General features: G+C 48.0%; 1 protein-coding gene across 1 annotated transcript in view; it reads left to right on the forward strand.

Annotated features, from left to right (window-relative positions):
* Positions 1 to 21,904, forward strand: part of ABLIM3 (actin binding LIM protein family member 3) — a 142,317-nt gene that overhangs the window by 75,588 nt on the left and 44,825 nt on the right. Inside the window, exons 6-8 of the mRNA XM_007447491.1 lie at positions 2,793 to 2,919; positions 6,661 to 6,754; positions 13,310 to 13,397. Of these exons, the coding sequence (XP_007447553.1) occupies positions 2,793 to 2,919; positions 6,661 to 6,754; positions 13,310 to 13,397 (309 nt within the window). The remainder of the gene's footprint in view (positions 1 to 2,792; positions 2,920 to 6,660; positions 6,755 to 13,309; positions 13,398 to 21,904) is intronic.

The following is a 21,904-nucleotide window of genomic DNA, read 5'->3' on the forward strand; positions in this document are numbered from 1 at the left end:
GAGGCAAAAAAGGGGAGGGCCCGGCGTAGGGAAAAAAAAAAAAAAAGGGGGGGGGGTGAGCTGCTCACCCCTGGAAGCGATGACACAGAGGAAGGTGCCCACCCCTGTTGAGAATGCTGTAGATTCCTGCATTGGGTGGGACTTTGGCCAAATGCTCTGTGAACTCTGAGCCCCTGTGGAATCATTTAACCCTATCAGTGAGACCCACAGAGACAGAAGGTCAGCATTTGTGGCCTAGAAGGCTGGACCAGACGCCTGAGCCCTTGGGTTTTACTGTTCGGAGCATGGGCAAGTCACTTCAGAGGCCATCTGTCTATAAAAGAGGAGGGGGTACATGACCTCTCTAAACTATGACATTCTGAAGACTGTGATGATCAGGATGGGGTGGGGGTACACTTATCCCAGGAGAAAAGAAGTCCTAAAACTATTCTCCCAGCCCCCATTTGAAGACCTGGGACTTGAAGCATTTTGCAATGGGAGACCTTCCTGCCCGCAGCTTGCGCTAAGAGACGTTAGAAAGGCGCTGTGTGGCCAAGAGGCGCGGACTATGGGAGCTGCCTTGTACACACACTTCATCAGGGCCCAGACCCTCCCCACAGCCTGCTGGTCACACCCGCTTCCTAGACACATGGACACCTCATCTCCTTTCCCAGGACAGGCTCCCAGCTGGATGTGAGAGCTTCAGCCAGCCTCTCCCAACTTGATACGCCGTCTCTTTTCTCGCCACTGCTCCCAAGTATGCATTTGCTTTGGTGCCAGGAGGCAGGCTTGTCCTCTGGTAAACTTTGCACCTTGACCCTTTCCTCCTCCAGAGTGGGACATCCGGTCGGCTAGGCCTGAATTTCCCGCTTCTCCCAAGTGTCTTGGACACTGCCTCTGTTTCCTGCCCCTCCGCAGACACTGATTGAGCAACAGGCAGACTCTGGGGCTCCTACATTCAGTATTGGCCCCAATGTACAGTCCAGGGTGAGGGGAACGGAGAGCAAGGGCACCTTTCTGCTCCGGAGCGATCTCATCAGACTCTTTAATCCTTGCTACTTGGGGAGGCAAATGTTTGGTATATAATCATGTTGGGGAGGAGGTGTGTGTGGTAAGTTCTGTCCTTTGCCTGAGTGCTATGAGGCCTGCTCATTCACGCTCATTCAGCGAATCTGCTTTGGGTTCTTAACTATGTGCTGAGCACGGTGCTAGGCAAGAAAATAGATTTAACCACAAAACACACAAATCACAAACAGGGCCCTTGCCATTGAGCAAAACTCTACTGTGCTTGGAGATCTTGATAAAATTCAGTAAGTAAGCGACAAGGGCTTAATTTCCAAAATATATAAACAGCTCATACAGCTCAACATCAAAAAAACAATCCGATTGAAAAATGGTCAGAAGACCTAAATAGATGTTTCTCCAAAGAACACATACAGAGGGACAACAGGCACATGAAAAGATGCTTAAAATCACTAATTATTAGAGAAATGCAAATGAAAACTGCAAAAAAATGAGGTGTGACCTCACACCAGTCCGAATGGCCATCATCAAAAAGTCTACAAACAACAAATGCTGGAGAGGGTGTGGAGAGAAGGGAACCTCTTGCACTGTTGGTGGGAATGTATATCGGTGCAGCCACTATGGAAAACAGTATGGAGGTTCCCCAAAAAACTAAAAATAGAGCTATCATATGATCCAGCAATCCCAGTCCTTGGCATATATCTGGAGAAAACTCTAATTCAGAAAGATACATGCACCCCAATGCTCACTGCAGCAGTATTAACAATAGCCAAGACATGGAAGCAACCTAAATGTCCATCAGTAGATGAATGGATAAAGAAGATGTGGTATATATATGTGTGTGAATATATATATATACATATATATATGTATATATATACATATATATACAATGGAATATTAGCCATAAAAAAGAATGAAATAATGCTATTTGCAGCAACATGGAGATTATCATAGTAAGTGAAGTAAATCAGGCAGAGAAAGAAAAATATCATATGATATCACTTATATGTGGAACCTAGAAAAATGATACAAATGAACTTATTTACAAAACAGAAACAGACTCACAGACATAGAAAAACTTATGGTTAACAAAGGGGAAAGGGGGGGATAAATTAGGAGTTTGGGATTAACAGGTACACACTACTATACGTAAAATAGATACGCAACAAGGACCTACTGTATAGCACAGGGAACTATATTTAGTATCTTGTAACAACCTATAATGGAGAAGAACCTGAAAAAGATACATTGTATATATATGTATATAATATATACATAATATATATACATATATATGTAACTGAGTCACTTTTTGTAAATCAAGCATGCTTCAATAAAAATAAAATAAAATAATTAAAAATAAATAAAAATTCAGTCGATCTGGGTGGGGCCCACACTGCTACACATTTCTGAGTTCCCAGGTGACACTGATGCTGCAGGTCCCTGGGTCACAGAGACTTGCGTGAGCTTAGTTAGCAACTCGAGAGCAGAAGCGGTGCAGCGTCCATTCTGGATGAACAGTTGTCAGGATGACCAGCAGGGAACTTTCTGGAGGAACCCTGGGAGGTCTTTCTTTCTCCCTCACACCAAGACCACTTGTCAAGTGGCCAGGGCTCCGCTGGCCTTTCCCTCACCCGGTAGAGTCTCGACAGGTGCCAGTGCCAGGATGGGAGCAGTTGTGGAAAAGCTGGCATTCCAGGAGGGGTTTCCTTGACTCAGGTGTGCGATGATGGCAGGGCTCTAGGGGCCCAGGATGCTTTGCTCAGCACATCCTCTTGTCTTTGCAGACTGCGCTGGGTGCAAGGAGGAGATCAAGCATGGCCAGTCACTCCTGGCTCTGGACAGGCAGTGGCACGTCAGCTGCTTCAAATGCCAGACCTGCAGCAGCATCCTCACCGGGGAGTACATCAGCAAGTGGGTTTCTCCCCCTCCCCGCCCCGCCCGCCTGGCCTCTGCATGCTCCCAGACCTGGCTGCACATGACCCTTGGCCTGAGTCCCCAGCAGCATCTCCCTCCGTTTCCACCCAGCTACCACACTCTGGCCGCAAACAGCACCCCACACACCTTGGGTCCTCACGCGGTGCTTCCTCTGCCTCACATGCTCTTCTCTGCTCTGCACGTGCTTGCTCCTCCCTTCTGGTCTCGGGTCCCACACCCTCTCCTCAGAGGTGGCCTCATTCTGCCCAATTCTTTTCCTTCATACAGGCCAACACCATTTGCAATTGTATATTTATCCATGTTAACTTTTTAGTAAGGTTAATAATGCTAGCTACCATTTATTGAGCTTTTATTGTGGACAAGGAATGTACTAACTGCTGTGCACGAATTATCACATTAAGTCCCATGACTACCCCCATGAGATATTTATCCCCATTTGAAAAGCTGTAGAAACTGAGTCTCAGGCAGTAAGTAATTTGCTCCAATGATTATATTTAGTGTCTGTCCTCATCAGGGGGGGACTTGTTTAATTCTCTGCTGCGTGTAGCACAATGCCCAACCCATACTCAACAATACAGTTGTTGAATGAACTGAGATAAGAGATGATGGACGCACAGCTGTCAGGAAAGATGGCCCAGCCTGCACACTGAGCGGTACACAAGCCCCCTTGTGCTAGGCCCTTGTGACCACGTTTACATGCTCAAGTACCTAAAAAGAATTAGGGCCACAGACCCTCACAGCTTTGACACTTTATGATCCAGACACTTCTCAGGTATCGCCTCTGGCCTGATGATAGGACACAGTGAGCATGTAAATTTGTAGCGTGCATGGTTTATGCTATCAAAAAATAAGAGAGATAAGGTATATACATAAGAAACTGTGCCTCCAGGGGATATGTGATTGAGAGCTCAAGAGAAGTTCTGTTCTTTAAGACCTTTGCAATCATAAGTGACAGAAAACCCAACTCAAACTCCCTTAAAAAGCAAAAATGGGAGTTTACTGACTCATAGAAATGGGAAGGCCAGCGGCATTCTGCCTTCTGGCATGGATGAATCCAAGGGCTTAAAGATGTCATTAGTACTTCAGAAGTGTCTCTCTCTCTCCCTCTCAGCTTTACCTTCCTCTGCATTTGTTTCATTCTCAAGCAGGCCCTCCCCAAATGGTAGCAAAGATGATCACCAGCAGCTCCAGGCTTTCATTCTAGCAGCTTCACAAACCTGGCAGAGAGAGAGAGGCTTCTTTCCCAAGAACTCTAGCAAAAGTCCCACGGCGGCCTCTGGTTTGGCCACTGGTGGGTCACATGCCCATTCTTGACCAATCACTGGCCAGGAGGATCTCAACCCTCGAGCCAGAGAGCAGCTGTTTGTGAGTTCTCTGTAACTCCGAGTGCGAAGGGGTGGTTCCCAGGAAAACCCAGGCGAGGTACTGCTGCTGGCAGAAAGGGAGATATATGCTAGCTAGACGACCCTTGTCTGTGTCAGAGGTCTAAGCGAAGGGCTGTGACTATTCACTTCTAACTAGCAGAAGTGGAATCTGGAATATATGAGAGCTTTATGGAAGATGGTGATATTTGGGCCAGACCTTGAAAAGGGGTATAAGATTTGAAAATGTAAAGAAGGAAAGCTTGTAGGCAGAATGCCTAGCCTGGGCAAGGGCAGGGAGGTGCTGGACACATCCATCCTGTTTGTGGGAACTCGGGTGTGTGCACAGGTGAAGTCCAAAGCTGCAGAGGTTGAGCTGAGGTCACAGCCCCGAGAGCTTTGAAGGCCATGTTAGTGGAGTTTGGCATGCACCTCTGTGCCTGCCAAGTAAGGAGTGCCCTTGGTGAGTCGCCAGCCAGGAGTCCTTGAGTTTGTGAGCCTCAGTCCAAATTCTCTGGGGGAGTAAGGGTTTGCTCAGAGCTCGTCGCAAGCAGGTCCAGCCCAGATTGCCCACCACGCCTTGGGCCTCTGCAGCCGGACTCTGGGCTCTTCATCCATCTGCCAGCAAGAGTGTCAGATACTTAGAGGCTCTGGCTGTGGCGTTGATGCCCAGGTTAGAAGTCCAGCCCACTTGACCTCAGCAAGGGACTCAACTTCTCTGAGTCTCAGTTTCCTCATTTATAAAAACAGGGCTAAGAAGACGACCTGCCTCATAGGGTTGTGTCAGGGCTCAGAGATCTGTGCTTTGTACCTAATCAGTACCCGGTAAATGTTAACTTTTACCATCTGCGTCTTTTTAGAATCATGTATATTTCAAATTCCCAAAGGCCTCACAACCTCATGGGTCCAAATTAGCAGGTGTTGGCATTTATACCCAAATTTTTCTAGCTCATTGTGCCCACCTCCTGACAAATGACTGTCCCCCTGCAGGGTCACCCTCCCATCCCCACACAGTGTGGAAGGGTTGGGGGAGGGGGAAGCTTGTCTCGTGGACCCACAAACAACAGTCTCACCTGGTGACTTTGCTGAGCACGGGTCCTCATTGCCAACTCTCCTTTAGGAAACACTGATGGCTCTGCTGCCCAGGGTGGGCTCCTAGCAGTGCCCACAGGGCAGCAGCCTGGACATGCCTGTTCTTTAGGCCTCTGTGTATGTGAGCGAGTTCTGTTACGTACTAGAGATGGCATCAGCACTTCAGAGAGATGTCATCAGATCTGGTCCTTAGAGCTAGGCAGGGCTGGAGCAGGGCTGAGCTCTTTGATGCTCCAACCATCTCCACATGGGCCCTTGAAAGCTGAGCCCCAAACGTCCTCCTTGAAGACCCCTCTCAGCAATCATGAGGATTCCCCTAGCTGCCATTTGCCAAGTACTCACTCTAGGCCGGGCGCTGTGCTGAGCCCTGGGACACGCTGGAACCATGTCCTTTAATTCTCATGACAACCTGGGAGAAACCAGACCGTCTGGGTTTGAACCAGCTCTAGGTCATCTGAATTGGGTTTTCTCATCCATACAGTGGGGAGACTGATAATTCCAACCTCATAGGGCTGCTGCAAGGATTAGATGAAATAACCTATGTAAAACACCCTCAGAGGGCCTGGCACACACCAAGCAATAAATATCAATGGCTATTAGTAGTAGAGGGTCGTATAAGAATAACTAACAGTAATCTTATTACTGCCCAATAAGTTATCAGCACTGGGCAAGAATAGAGCACTTAGGAGGTGGTCGGGGGAGAGGGCGTTCCTGTCTTCTACTGATCCAGGGGCACAATCAGATGACTGAACGTATTGATGACCTCCTGGAAGGGAAACTGGGAGAGGCTGAGAGGGGGGTAGACTTTCCCCTTTGCCAAATGCAAATATTACCTATTCTAAATATAATGTGCCAAATGCAAATATTACCTATTCTAAATAAAATAAAATTTTATTTTTAAAATAATTTTTAAATGAATTTTTAAAAGAGCCATTTGGGGTAAAGGAAAAAGTAGGTCTGGAGAATTTGTGGGGAAGGAGAGGAAGAGGAGTGGAAAAGGGACACTCACAGCCAGCAGCAGACCGGCAGTTCCCAGGGACACTCAGGGAGTTTGTCAGGATGCAGATTCCCTGGCATCCCCCCATCCCAGGAATCGTCTGATTCTGTGTATCTGAAGGGTATCTGGGGAATTGGCATTTTTAACAGTTCCCTGAGTGCTTCTAATCTTGGCCCAGTCACAGTTGCCTGCAGGTCTGGGAAGCTCCACGTGACACCCCCGTAAACCCCCCTAACTTCCTCTTCCTGTGTGGATTTCCTCTTGCAGGGATGGCGTTCCATACTGCGAGTCTGACTACCACTCCCAGTTTGGCATTAAGTGCGAGACTTGTGACCGATACATCAGCGGCAGGGTCCTGGAGGTGAGTGGGTACAAGTAACTCTGAAGATGTTTAGGCAGGATGGCCTGTGACTCCAAAAAGTCATCCCTGAGGAAGGGGATAGTCACCCCAAACCCCTTTTTCCATAGCCTCTGCCTCCCCCGTTTTCTGTACCGTAGCTTAGCTTGCTACATAACCTTGAGCAGATAACCTTCTCTGGGTACCCCCAAAATGAGGAGCTGGACAAAAGTATTCCTTGTTCCAAAAATGCTGTGTTGGAAATATCAGTTGCTTCTCTAGGTTTAGACGCAGCTCGATTACTGGGGAGTGACAATTATGATTTTCTTCCCAACCCTGCTTTATTTTTTAAGCATTTGGTAATGTGCTGATTTAAGAACCAGCTTGTCTAGCAGCCTATTCCCCAAGCCCTTCTTTGGCTGGTCCATCACCATGGCAACAGCTCTTCTCCACCTCTGATACACAGCTCGCTCTGCCATGGCAGACAACCTGCAGCACCATTGCTGAGCCCTCGCCTGAGCCCTCGCCTGAGCCCTCGTTCGCTGGCCTTCCTGGCCTTCCCCCCCCACACCCTGTGGGCTCAGGAAGCTGTCTTCCTATGCTTTGGGACCACCCACCTTGAGGAACCAGAAACAGGAAAGAGTTTGGTGCAAATGAAAAACAGTAGCCTAGGAGTAGAAACAGTTGAGTGCTAACTCATGCTCAGATTTTGGGTGAGTATCTTTGCCTTTCTAGGCCGCGGTTTTCTCATGTGACAGTGGCTGAGGGACGCCAGACTGGGTCAGGCCTTGCGAACAGAATCATTAATTCTGACTAATCTGGCCAGTCGGTTGTGATTACCTGGAGTCAGCAGTGTGTTGAGAAGGATTCTGCAGCCACATCTCGGCTCAGCAGGAGAAAGTGTAGCAACCAGGAACGGACTCTGAGGAGACGCATTGAAGCTGAGCCCTGAGGATGAGCAGGAAGCTGCCGTGTGAAGAGCTGGAGGAAGAATGAGCTTGACCTTTTCAGGGAACAGAGAAAAAGGCCAGTGTGCCTGAGTTCTGTAAATCAGGGCTAGAGCAGGATGGAGTATTTCATAAAGGGCATGTCACATAAAGCTCTGTAGACCTGTTTAGGAGTTTCTGTTTTCTAGCAAGTGCAGTGGAAAGCCATTGGAGAATTTTAAACCAAATAGCAATGTAGTAAGATTGCTTTTACAAGACTGTAGGGAATCAGAGAGAATAAGATAAACAAATGCACAGAGTGGATAAACCATCAAACATTTCCAAGGAGCTGTAGGAGTGAGATGTGGAGGAAAAGGCATGAAACAGAAGCATAGGGAGGGTTTGGGCCCAGGTTTCTGAGGGCCTGATACCAGGGTGAGGAGTTTGTCATTTACGGGGCATCAGGGGCAGGGGTGTTGTAGAAAGGCCAAGCAGAAGTGACCTGCTTCAAGCTGCATCTTAGGGAGGATAACGTGATGTACATGGGCTAAATTTAGAGGAAAGAAACTGGAAGTGGGAGACCAGCGAGGAGCCCTTGACCCCTCAGGAAGGACTCAGGAGGTACAGTGGCAGTGGAAGGGGCAACCACCCTGTCTACAACACTGTGGAAGTAGAATTACAGTAGCTTTGCAACCATGGGGCAACTTGTAGACGTAACCATCAAAGGAGAAGAGGCCAAAACTTGAACCAGAGTGTCAAGCCCAGGTGAGAGGAAGTCTGGTGTCGCCATCCGCAGAACTGGGGGTGGCAGGGAAGGAAGCTGATCTGGGCAGAAACATATCGAGTTCTCTTTGGGGTGGGGTGTGGCTGAAATTCCAGGAAGGTTTCAAGAAGACAGTGAGAATGTGGATCAGAGCTCAGGGACAAAGCTCAGGCCTGGAGGGACCAGTCTCAAAAATGCTAGGATTTGAATAAGAGTCGGCACCATTGGAGTCATCAGGATTTCTGAGAGAGGAAGAGAAGTGGGCTCAAAGCAGCCTTGAGGAGTGGCTGCTTACAGGGGCCAGAAGGGGCTGAGAAGTTGTCAGAGCACGAGGAGCAGCAGTCGGGACGTGGGGGGAGATTGGGAAGGGGTGATGAGAGGACAGAGCTCCGGAAAAGATGGGGAGTCAGTCAGGCCGTTGGGCAGATTCTACAAAGCAGGTAGGGATACGCAGGCTGAAAAAAAGCTGTGAGGTGTGGGGCAAGGTTACCTTCAGGAGAACCATTTGTTGGGTCTGCAGGATTGTGGGCAGGGGGCATCCACATTGTGGTGGGGTAAAGGGTCAGTGTGGCACGAGAGATCATAAGAGCAGACTTTTCGTTCGAGAAGGAAGAGAGCTCGATTACACGCAGGGCCAGGGCGGTAGACGGGAATTTGTCCCAGCATTTCCAAGCTGCTCTGAAATCCTGTCGGTGGCTGTCTTTTCCCCGGCATGTTACTGTCATTTAGCATAGTGAGAGCCTTCTCTTCTTGGGCAGCTCTTGTGACTGGGTTTCAATTGATTACATTTGTACGAGGCTCCGTTAGCATCTTGGGTGTGTTGATTTTTTTTTGTTCCTTAGAGCAGGAAGAGACTTTTAGCAATCAACTAGTTTACCCTCCTCGTTTTACGTATAAGAAAAGTGAGCCCCAAGACATGTGGTGCTTTTCCCAGGTCACATGCAGAATTTCTAGTAAAGACAGAGCTGAAATCTAGGACTCCAGAGAGTGGAGTGGCTCCCGTATCCCACACCGATGCCAACAGCTCTCAGCTACCCAGGGCCTTTGAGGCAGTGTGATGTATGAAAATACACAGTTGGAGTGAAACAGACTTAGATTTCAGTTTTATCACTTCTAGCCATGAAACCTTAACCAAGTCACTTCCTCTCAGTCTTATTAGAGTCTTTATCTATCAATGGAGAATACTACTGTTACTAACTCCTAGTAGATATGTCAATGTGAAATCATAGAAAATATATATGTTGGTCTCTGCCCCTGGTTCCTGGCACAGAGCTCCTAAAATCCTTCTAATTTCCTAAGTGATAAGAGCACTAGGGGCATATTTTGTTCTAACATTTGATCTTTGACCTCAGTTCCTACACACAGAGCTCCTAAATGGCTTGGAATTTTCTGAGGGATAGGAGCATATTTTATTCTAATGAGGTGACTCTTGGTGGGCTCCTGGATGGGGGCTGGTCACCAGAAAAATATCAAGCCATGATTAGAAGTTTAAACTTTCAGCCCCACTTCCCATCCTCCAGGAAGGGGAGAGGGCCTAGAAATTGAGTTAGTGATGGATCCTGCCTATGCAAGGAAGCCTCCATAAATACCCCACAAGTACAGGATTCAGAGAGCTTCCAGGTTGGTGAACAGGTGGAGGTTCTGGGAGGGCGGTGCACAGTGAGAGGGCATTGATGCTCCATTCCCCTGCCCACATACCTTGTGCCTCTTCTATCTGGATGCTCATCTCTATTCTTTATCATATCCTTTTGTAATAAACCAGTAAATGTAACTGTTTCTCTGAGTTCTGTGAGCCATTCTAGCAAATTATTAAACCCAAGATGGGGGTCTTGGGAACCCTGATTTATAGCTGATCAGTCAGAAATACAGGTGACAACCTGGGACTTATGATTGGTATCTAAATTGGGGTTGGGGGCAGACAGTATTGTGGGTCTGAGCCCTTAACCTGTGGGGTCTGATGTTCTCTCCGAGTAGAGTGTCAGAATAAATTAAATTATAGGACACCCAGCTGGTGTCATAGAGAATTGCTTGGTGTGGGAGAAAAAAAAAAAAAAACACCCACATAGCTGGTGTCAGAAGTGCTATGAGTATGGTAGTAGTCTGAGAGTAAGGGACCAACACAGGAGTGTGTTTTTCCTTTATAGCTAGTCAGGACTCTTTTGCTTGCAAGTACAGAAACTATACTCAGCTGGCTCAGACCAAAAAAATTTATCAGCTCCCATAATAAAAACCCAGGAGGAGTTCTTACTTCAGGCACAGCTGGATCCAGCACTCAAACAAATGCGTTTGGAATATCTTGCCCTCTTGGTGCCACTTTCTTCTGTGTTGGCTTTATTCTCAGGACAGCTCTCCTATATGATGGGGAAATCGGACACCACTGCTCTAGGCTTACATCCTATCAGCCAGCATTTCTGATGGAAGGCGAGTTTTCTCTTTCCTAATAGCTCAGCAAGCGTCCTGGGACTGGCCCTCATTGGAGAATCTCAGGCCCATCTCTAAAGCAGTAGCTGTGACCATAGAGCTGGAATAACCACATGGATTGACATGGGGAATGGGTAGTCAATCCCACCAAGGAAAAGCTTGATGCTAGTTCTGGAGGAAGGAGGAAGGATATTTGCCAGGCCAAAGCAACAGCTGCCCACTGTGAGGCCCAGTGCATTTCTGGGTACACACTAGGCACTTAATTAAATTCCATTTCCCCTTCCCATTCCCTCCCCAGGCCACCCCACAATCCCTGCCTCAGTGACAGACCTCAACGTGCTGAGCACCAGTCACACTCCTTCCTTCCTGGTCTGTGTCCTCTCCAAGGAGAACCACAGCCCTGTGTCCCTGTTCTGCCTTGCCTAACCTTGCTTGTGGTTTTCAGACCTCTCCAATAGGGCCCCATTTTCCAGGTACCGATTCTAGACTTTGGCTTGTTAACAGACAGAATGTCTCATCGTATCCCACTGACTTGGTTTCCCTTTTGCTGGCACCTGCTGCTCTGCAGCCTCCCTTCCCCACTGCCTCAGGTGGTTTTTCGTGACATTCATGGCAGGATTGCTAGATGGGCACAAAGCCTCTTGCGGCTGGAGCGGGGTGCTGGGGCGTGACATTTAGGAAGATGCCAGCTTCAGTTTTGCCATCGTGCTGTTGCCATCCTAGAAACAGGTCTATAATTGAAATGATGAAGAGACACAAAGTAGGAAGAGACTACTAATTGAAACGATTCTCCTTGTCATGGTATGGGAGAATCAGGCCCACGACATCTCAGCTTGGGAAAATTAGCAGGCTCCTTCCAAAGTTTGAATGCAGTTTGCTTTGGTGATGATAAGAACATTCTGTCATTGGTGCATGCAAACCATGCAAACAACCAAGACTGAAAAAAGGGGATTTTGGATTTTTTTTTCCTTTTTAAAAAATCTGCCCTTTCCACATTCTTGCTAAATTTTTAGAATAAATCAAGTCTCTCCAGAATAGATAAGTCCATGCCCAACCAACCCTCCCCCACCCCAAAAGATTCAGAGAGAAGCCTTCAGCATTATACAGTTATACTTTTTGAATTGGAAGGAACCCATTAACATCAGACCAAGGGATGTCTGGGGGGCCTTTAACAACATCCCAGTATCCATCAATTTCCCCCAGGTTATATCCCCCCCACAATAAAACCCTGCCCTAACATGCAACATATACCTTCAAAATGAGCCCCACCTTCCAACCCAATCGCTGCACCAAGCCCCTCCCATATAGCAGTTCTAGAGCTGCCAGTGAAGGGCCCTCATGTGCCAGGTCCTCTTGGCTGGGACCGCAGTGTCAGAACTGTCGGCCTGGAAGTGAGCACTGGGCTGGTGACTGGCCCTGCAGGGAGTAGCTCCAACATTGCTCCTGGCTTCCAGTGGGACCTTGAGTCACAGCCTTCTCCGAGGGTTGTTTCTCCCCACAAGAGAGGAATTCTCAGCTGCAAATCATTTCCATTTTTACTTGAAATAATGGGTAGGGAAGGAAAGTGGGAATAGGGAAGGGGGCTCACCAAAGTCAGACTGGGGTGAACTGGGGATGGGGTGGAGATTCCCAGGTACAGCAGTCATGGGACTGGCCTGAGGGTCAGAGACTCCCCAACAGGTCCTGGCTTTGTGGGTGCCCTTGTTTGTCCACTGAGCCCTAAAAGTGTGCCACTCTCACAATTTTTTCCATGCCTATGAGCCTCGTGTGCTCATTCTTACTTAATGCTATAACTTATCTTCAAGTTGGTTCCTTTACACACAAGAAAACTTATGTAATATAACAGGAAAACCAGGATCACTTGCCATATTGCCAGTGACTGAGAAAATATAGCCCTAGTGGAGGCTCCAAGCCTCACTTCTGTTCTTATTCTTAAAAAGGTAGATTAGTAAGTTTTGGATAGATGTTAAAGACATACTATACCAAACTGGTACTTTCTTCTTGAAAAAAGTCAGAAGAATTGATAGAGGATTAAAAAGGACATCTTTTTTTCACGGATCCAATGTTATTAAACCGAAGGTCTCTGTGCCACTTAAAACCATGTCAGGTACCTCTGGTGGTAAGGGCCCATTCTTGGGGACATGCTGGGATGTCCTCAAAGTAAGGCTGTTTTCTCATCTGTAAGTAAGGAGGTAGGACCAGTGGCCTTCAAAGGGCCCTTTCACTGCTGGAATAGAAGTACAGGTGTCCAGGGAAGTCCCCTGAATGCCATCAGATGCCCATGGTATGGAATCACCAAGCTTCTGGTGAACTTGTAGACTGTCCTGGACTCCCCTGCATAGACTCCCAGCCAGCTTCAGGGCCATGAAGATGCCGTCGACACTAATGAGTTAGGAAATGTTCAAACCCAACCTGCCCCACTGGATGGCAGCCCCAGCTCTGACCTCTTTTATCTTTTTATTTCCATAGGCAGGAGGAAAGCACTACCACCCAACCTGTGCCAGATGTGTACGCTGCCACCAGATGTTCACCGAAGGAGAGGAGATGTACCTCACAGGTGGGCAAACCTGACCCTCTGTAAGGCATTCCTGTTCCCTCATGAGTAGAAAGGAGAGACAATCTCCTTCCATCTCAGTGTTGTCTGTGCTTTTGGCTTGTCCTCAGAATTGTGATTCATTTGCCCCTCTCTGGGTGGTTCGGGAAAGTTGCCGGTGTGGCTAATGTGAAGTGACGTGTAATCTGCCTTCTGTCCCTGTGTGCCTCCACCGGCTGCTCGGCTGGCCTGCTTCCCTGGCAGTTCTCTGAGCAGACTGCCCTGGCTCTGCCAGTGGGTGGGAGGTTGAGCTGCTTGGGGCCAAGGGGTCAGAGAACAGGAGGATGTCTGGGTTACTGAGTGTCTGCACCATCACAGCCCCTATACCCCCACCTCCCTTTCCCATCCCTTCCCCCCCACATCTCAGAGCATCACACCAGGCTGCTGCTTCGTCTTCCCACAGACTCTCAGGATGCACCAAAAGGAATGGGAGGGAACCAAGAGTCTCCAAGAAGCAAATCAGAGCTGCTTTCCCTCTGCCACTTCCCGGGGTCCAACCCTCTGGCCCCAAGATTCTTGCACCAGTCTCCTAATTAGTCTCCAGGTGCTGCTCAATCCTCCATCCTCTGCCCAGTCCATCATTCCCAGGCATTACAGTGTTCTCGGCAGAGCGCTTTCCAGAGGTCTCCGGGGCCCATCGCTGCTCACCCGTGAGATACACACACTTTAGCCTAGGATTTAAGACCCTCAGTGAGGGCTCAAACTGCCTTGAACAAACTCAACACTTCAGCTGCCCAAGCCAACTTCCAGTCATTCCTTGGTCCATTCAAATACTCTTTCTCGAGCCCCCACCAGGTGCAGGCTCTGCACCAGGGTCCACAGTGAATTCCAACCTCAACCCTACCTCCATTGGGGGAGGTAGACCATGGTCAGTAGTCACACAAATACCTGTCAGCTGTGAGAAGCTGTACAAAGGGGAGGAGTGTGGGACTGTGAGAGCACATGATGGGGTGGGGAGGGCAGCAGGGAAGGTTCCCTGACAGTGGGCCGGGTGCTGCGGTTCAAAGGACGAGTGGGTGTTAACTGGGCAAAGAGGGGAGGGATGGGATTCGCCAACCTGAGGGCACTGAATCTCCCAGCCTCTGGGGGGGGGGGGGGGGGAAGAGAGGAGCCATTGTGTCCAGGGTGCAGCCAGAAGGTGAGAGATGAGGTGGGAGGTGGGCAGGGCTGGCCAGGCTGGACCTTGTGGCAGGGACGGTGTTCAGCCCCTCGGATGATCTCATGGTCCTGGTGCCTCCAAGTAGATGCTCTTCACCTGCGTCCTGAACATTGTGTCCTGTGTGCCTTACTTTGGAGCGCCTACCATTGTAGGCCCAGTTTAGGCATGGCCCACTTCAGAAACTCCCCAGATGGCCCCAGCCCCACCCACAACTCACTAGTCCCTCCTCTGGGAACCCCCTCAGCCCTTTGTTTGCACCTGGTCCCCTCCAGCTTGCATTGAGCCGTTGGCCATCTCCCTGAGAACCTTGCTTCTGACGTTGGCCCCTCAGCCCTGGCACTGACCCACGTGCACTCACTCTACAGGTGCTCGCTGTTGGCTGAATTGCTGTACTAGCCATCCACAGCTGTTTGAATAGCCGTCTTGGGGAGGGCATTTCTTGGGGAGAAACCTTCCTCCATTTCCCCACAAGGCAGATGGAAGGTCAGGAGGGCCATTACAAGGAGCATATGTTCCTATCAAGCTTGTCCTAGCCACACATGCCCATGCCAGGAGTTCCCTCAACATGTAGCCAGTTTCTCAACCTCAGCACTGTTGACATATGGGGCCAGATAATCTTTCCGCGTGGAGACGTCCCTGCGTACTACAGGGTGTTTGGTAGCATCCCTGGCCTCTGCCCACTAGATGCCAATAACGTACCCCTCCTCATTGTGACAACCAAAAATATCTCAGACGTTGCCACATGTCTGTCCCCCGGGAGGCATAATCAACCTGGGTTGAGAACCACCAGCCTAGAGCTATTCAGCAGAATCTCATGCCACCTCCTAGGAATGCTAGAGCAGGGTTCCTTTGTTGGACTGAGCGAGATGACCATTTCTAAGATGCTGTGAGACTCTATAGCTACTTACTTGTATGTACAGTCATGCAGGTATTAGAGGTGAATGGATCCCAGGAGTCACTCTAGGCTGTAAAGTAACAACCCTCATTGTGTAGATGGGGAAAGTGAGCCCCAGAGACACAAAGAGATTTGCATGAGAGCTCAAGGGTGCAGGGGGCAAAGGGGGACATGGCCTTATGACTCCCACTCCAGGGCTCTCCACATCTTGCCTCCTGAGACCCGAGCCCTGCCCGCCACTCAGATCTCTGAAGGACTAGGCCTCCCCCTCTCCATGAGCACTGATCCCTCAGTGCCTGGGTCCCTGAGTGGTTCCTGCTGCAGGACCCTATGTTATATGCTGGGAAGCCCACATGAGTCTCAGCAAACTGCGTGGTATCTTCATGGACCCTGAGAATCTGGACTTTGCGCTTGGTCTGAAAGTTTGTTGCACGAATTCCTCTCCCCCTTCTCTGATGAAGATATTTCCTAGTGTTGAAACTGCTCTCATGTTCATATCACGAGAAATCAAGGTCTTTCCCTTACTGCCTGAATTACCAATCCTAATCACCCATTTAGTGCTTTGAATCCTGGCTCCAGTGTTTAGTAAGTTTTTGACCTTGAGTAAATCTCTTAACTCTCTAAACCCCTATTGCCTAGGCTGTAAAATGGGCTAGTAACAGTCCCTATAATATAGCAATATAGTAAGTTCCTGACACACAGAAAGCTTTTAGTTCCTTCATGTAGCAGTTACCTGTTGAGCACCGCCTGTGTGCCCAGTGCTGTCCTAACAACCAGAGACATAGCCATGAGCAAGTCCCACAAGTTCCCTGCTCTCCTGGGGCTCACATCCTCATGTATCAGTATCTTCTAAGCCCTGCTTTGGACCAGAACTTCACAGAATGCTGAAAGAGTTAAGTGATGAAGTGAGTAGCTTTGTCATCATGAGAGAATTGCACAATCAAACCTTCAGCAGAAATGCCTCCAGGACATGGAGACATTCTTGGTGATAAAGAAGGGCCTGTCACCCCCCTCCTTAATTATCCCCATCCCTACCCCCCACCCCAACCCGGGCTTCTGGGAGAGTGGGAGTAATTGTAGGGCATTCAAGGACCTGCCTCAAGGGATGCTGAGTGATCCTGGAATGAGGAGGTCAAGGCCATCCACTGCTAGAGTCATGCTGACTCGGGCTGTGGGTGTCTCAGGAGTGGCAGCCACCAGGGGTTTCTGCTGTCACTGAGAGCTGGTCTTGTGTTTGCCTTGGACACCCTCTCCGGGCAGGGGTACCAAGACTCAAAATTATATTCCCCAGAAATGGCAAGAAAACTGTCCTTCCAGGCATCATAGGAGTGGTGAGAACCAGCCAGGAGGACACCTGGGTCCAAGCACCAGCACTTCTGCTAATGGGCTGTGACCTTGAGAGGTAACTTCTTTCTCTGAGGTCTCTTCCTTCACCTGTAAAGTGAGGATAATTACACCGTCTTTCATTCATCCCCTCAAACTGAGGGCATGCTTGTGCCAGGCGCCCAGAAATGAACGAGGCAGGGGTGCTTGCTTCTGTGGTGGAGTTTACTCTCAGTAGCGGGAGACCGACTTTAATCAAACAGAAGTGCAAACATGCAGTGACAAGCTGCGATGAACGCTGTGAAGGGGAGGTTTGGGAGTAACTGGAGTATGTCATAAGGCTCCTCATCTAGTCTGGGAGGCCCGGAGAGGCTTTACCGAGGAAGGGAAATTGCAAGCCAAGACCTTGACATTGAGTAGGAGGAGGGAGCGTGAGGGGGGGAGGGAAGAGTGTGGCAGCAGAGAGAACAGCAGGTGCGAAGGCCCACAGGGCAGGAAGCATTAACGCGGTGGAGAAACCGAGGCAGGCCCACATACCCGCTGCGCAGAGAGCAAGCGTTCTCCACAAGGGCCTCAAGAATATTAGAGGGGAGGACGAATGTGAAGATGCCAAGTGCCCCACAAAGCGACGTGCACACAAGAGAGTGGGTTAGGAAGCCTGCAAATCTTATAAACCCTGTCTTGTCATTCCCGTGGCCGGACATACTATGTTACTGGCAACCAGCCTCAGGAGGTTCTTTTGGTCAGTTTGTTTGTGTTTTAATTGCTATGTAATGGCTTTCTGATGGGCTCTAATTGGGAGAAGTCTGACATCTGTCTGGATAAGAATTTCCGGGGCCCCAGGAGACAGGAGCAAGTTTTCTTTTATTTGTTTCAAGTTCTGTTGTGCAGTCTTTTAACTGTTTTTGTAAAGTTGCCAGATTTCTAATCTGTTTGTTGTCCAGACCCTTCATTTGGGCTTCACCAGGAAATTAGGTCACTGATTTTATGCAGCAAACTATTAACCAAAATGCTGCAGGTTAAGGGCAAAACTTAATACAAATAACACAAAGGTTACAGTTGCTGGGTCTGTGGGAGTTTTTCTAAACCCAGAGTGTGGTTTATGAGATAGATTTTGCTCTTGTTCTAAATGTGCCTGTACCCGGGAAAAAGGAAAGGTAGGCTTTTTTCTCTCCTTCTGGCTACACTAAATGCACTCCTATTCTGCGGACCTGAGACAGAGAATAACACTGGAAACAGGATTCAAGCTGTATGTTTTCAAATAAGTCTCTGCTCTCATTTGTATATTTAATTAAAACCTACCAGGCAGGAAATTATTTATGAGATCCTAGGACAAATCTTGCTGCTAAGGAAAAGTATTATAACAAATTGTAGGTCCTAATAATAATAATAATAAATGCCATCAGCTGATATTTGCTGAGCATTTACTATGTGCCAAGCACTTTACTTTTAAATGCAGTATCTCATTTTATCCTCACAACCCTGTGAACTAAAAGCCATTCATAGACAGGTTATATCCCTGAGCCAAGGTTAGCTAGCCTGTCTTGCTTGGTTTGTTAAAGGCAATTTTTTCCATTTATTATCAGGATTCTTAGCCTGTGGTTCATAATTGCCCTTCTGAATCTGATGAATCCCCCTGGCATTGCTTGCCAGATTTTGCATATGGTGTGTTTCTCTAAGGATAGGGTCTGTAGCTTTTATCAACTTTTCAGAGCTGTCCATGGCCCAAAATAAAGTGAAAAGCTTTAGTTCTGGGTTAATGCAAATCCAAAACAGAGCCCTGAAAGCTTCTTTGATAATTACACCAAACCCTTCTCTTGTATAACTGACTCTATTTCAGATCATATTTTTTTTTTCTTCAGTTTAGATGATATAAGGTCCTGGTACCAGGAGGTGTGTCTTTCTGGCTCAGCTGGAGAAGCCATTGGTATTTAGCTGAGGCCTCATTTCCCTCTGACAAGTACCTCATAAGAGGTGCCCTGAGCTGATAGATGTTCAAGAGAGGTGCCGCCCATCATTATGGGCTGTGGACACCAGCCCTCAGTCATCATCTCCACATCTCGTCAATCCACACTTTAAAAGGCGCTAACGTAATATTGGTTGCTATAATTTAGTAGCTTAACGTTGTTATTTTAAATTGGATCTCTCTACTGACAGCTTAGGTTGTAGGAGTTCTGCTTAAAAACTTTAAATCTTATGTTTCCCCAATCCTGCTACATAATTTTAGACTCTTCAAACGTAGCCTGTTAACTGAACTAAATTGACATTTCCTCAAGTCTGAGTCTTCGAAGCATATTTCATTTTAAACAGAGTGCATTTTAATTTTTGATGAGCTGCAAATTTGTTTTAGATTTTTAGGGTTACCAAACATCTTGAATCATACAGAAAATATTACAGCATAGTAGCTTAAGGTTTGTATGTAGATAGTCTGTTTCCAACTTGCTCCTCACGCCACAAACTCAAGACAGCGTGGCGATTTTCTCACCAGTTACGTGTCACATCTACCAGCCAATTTGTCCATGTTGGTCAGAATCAGGTCCAGAGTAGCAGTTTCCCTGGTTGCTTCCTCTGTTTTCTGGGAAACAAAATTGCCTGCCGGGCAAGTCAGGAACTTGTCAGATGCTCGGGTGTTAGCTCAATGAGATGTTTTATTGGTCTGGACTTTTTAGGTGGCAGGAACTCAGCTCGAGCAGCATTAGGTAAAAGGGGACTGATGAGCTCACAGAACTTAGGAGAGTCCAGGAGCAGCACAGCCGGGGTGAGGGGCCCACGGGGGCAGCAAGCGGGTCTTCTCCCTGCTCCTTTTTTGTGCGTGGCCTCATGCTCTCCTGATCCAGACTGACTGCCTCCCTTTCAGGGGAAGGAGGGCACGGCCAGCTCCTAGGCACCGTGGGCACAGTGAAGTCCCAGAGACTCCAAGGAGCCTGACTTTGGCTGCATGCCCACACCCAGGCCAGGGCAGGGAGACAGCGATGGGCGAGCAAGCAAAACATCTAAGCTCCCCGAACCCCAGTTTCCCTCTCTGAAAACAGTGATAACCATGGCCTATGTCAGCAGGCTCAGTGAGGACTGAATGAGCAAATGCATGGGAAAGGCTTAGCATAGAGCCTGGCGCCACCAGCTCCACCAGTGCAAGCTCATGATAAACACCCAGTCATGTAGAAATGGCCATTCCCCCTGAGCCATGACTAATAAATGCTGGTTACTGTCAATATTACCATCATTATTAATAACACTTAGCACAGGGCTCAGCATATGTTATTGATCATTATTATTTTTTACTCAATTACCATTGTTATAAAGTACATAGCATAAGGCCTGGCACAGACACTAAATATTAGTTATAATAATAACAATAAGAACGCTCAGTGCCTGACACAGATGAAGCACTCAACACATTTGAATTACGGTCCTGTTATTAGTAGTATCCTGTGAATTACTGGGCATCTCGGGACTGCCATTCTCTTTTGCTTGTCCTGCCTGATATCCTCATGGTAACCAGCATTACAGTAGCCAAGCACTTTTCTCCCTTAAGCTCTTTATTAAGCTTCAAGCCCACTTGATCATGTCAGGTCCAGGCAAACCGGTCTTTTCCACTTCTCCCGTGGTGCCTCATCCCTGGGCACCAGCCCAACCTTCCAGGAGGGTGTGCCGGCAGCTAAGCCCCGCTTCTGCTCAGTGACTCCACCTGCCCAGCCAGCCCTCTGCTTGCTGCATGCCCCTCGCTCAGCCAGCCGCCAGCTCTGGGAGTAGGAGAGTAAACACCACCCACCACCTTCAAGTCTCTCCATTACTCCTTTCCCCTCACCCAAACTAGATCTTGGCAAACAGGGGGTTTTGGTAGGGGACAGGAGATAATAACAACAACAACTACACTTACATAGTGCCTGCTCTTGGCAGACACTGTTCTCAGTGCTCTACGTACATTAACTCATGAATCCGCACAACAAATGTACAAGGCAGGTACTGTAATCATCCCATCTTCTAGATGGGAAAACTGAGGCACGGAGAGGTAACTGACGTGCTCTAGACGATGCCGCTAGTAAACGATGTAACCAGGATTGGAACTTCTTAAGAATATTACATTAAATAATGCATAAATTGCCTCATATATGGTGAAGATTTCCCAGTGGCCAAGATTATAGCGATGATGTTGCTGTTATCACATGTCAGATTCAACAAAAGGGCTCACTCTTCTCCTGCTGAGATTGGAACGCTTAGTAACAAGTGAAGAGAAGACTGCCCCGTGGTTCACAGAAGTGGTCCCCCTAATGATGGGGGTGAGGAGGAATTTTTTTAATTGAGGTAATATTCACATAAAATCAACCATTTCAGAGTGAACCCTTCAGTAGCTTTTAGTACATTCACCATGCTCTGCAACCACCACCTCTATCTAGTTCTGAAATATTATCACCCCAAAAGGAAACCCATAGCCATTAAGCAGTTGTTCCCCATTCCCCTCCCCTGAGCCCCTGGCAGCCACGAATCTGCTTTCTGTGTCAAGACAGAATATTTTGGGTATTTCATAAAGATGTGGCCTTTTGTGTCTATCTTCTTTCATTTAGCGTAATGTTTTCCAGATTCATCCACATTGTACCATGTGTCAGTGTTTCCTTCCTTTTTACAGCTGAATAATATTCCATTATATGGATACACCACGCTTGTTTATTCGAGTGCGGATTTTAAAGGAGCCTTTCCAAGGTCCTAGCAAGGCTGTGTCACAAAGATAGTGCTTCTAACATAAAGGCAGAACTCAGAAACCTCACCCTGTTATGATCAAGAGAAATCCAGAGAAGAAACCTAACAATCTGGCTGGGATCAGAAGCTGAAAACTCAGTGCCTACTTAAATGAGCGAGAAAGGCCAGGAGACAGACAGCAGGGTCTGAAAGCATTCATCTTCAAAAATACTTCAAAACAAAACAAAACAAAACAAAAAACACTGCGTTGGCCAAACAGAACCTTCGGGTGGGCCAGTTTCAGTCCCTGCTGTGTCTGAAAGCCTGGCTGGGCTTCTGGAAGACTGTGGCACCAGCTCCAGCTTTGGTATTGTAATTTCCACTAATGCAAAAAAAAAAAAAAAAAAAAGAGGGGTT

This window comes from Lipotes vexillifer, unplaced genomic scaffold (assembly GCF_000442215.2).
Source record: "Lipotes vexillifer unplaced genomic scaffold, Lipotes_vexillifer_v1.1 scaffold1009, whole genome shotgun sequence".
Lineage (NCBI taxonomy): Eukaryota > Metazoa > Chordata > Mammalia > Artiodactyla > Lipotidae > Lipotes > Lipotes vexillifer.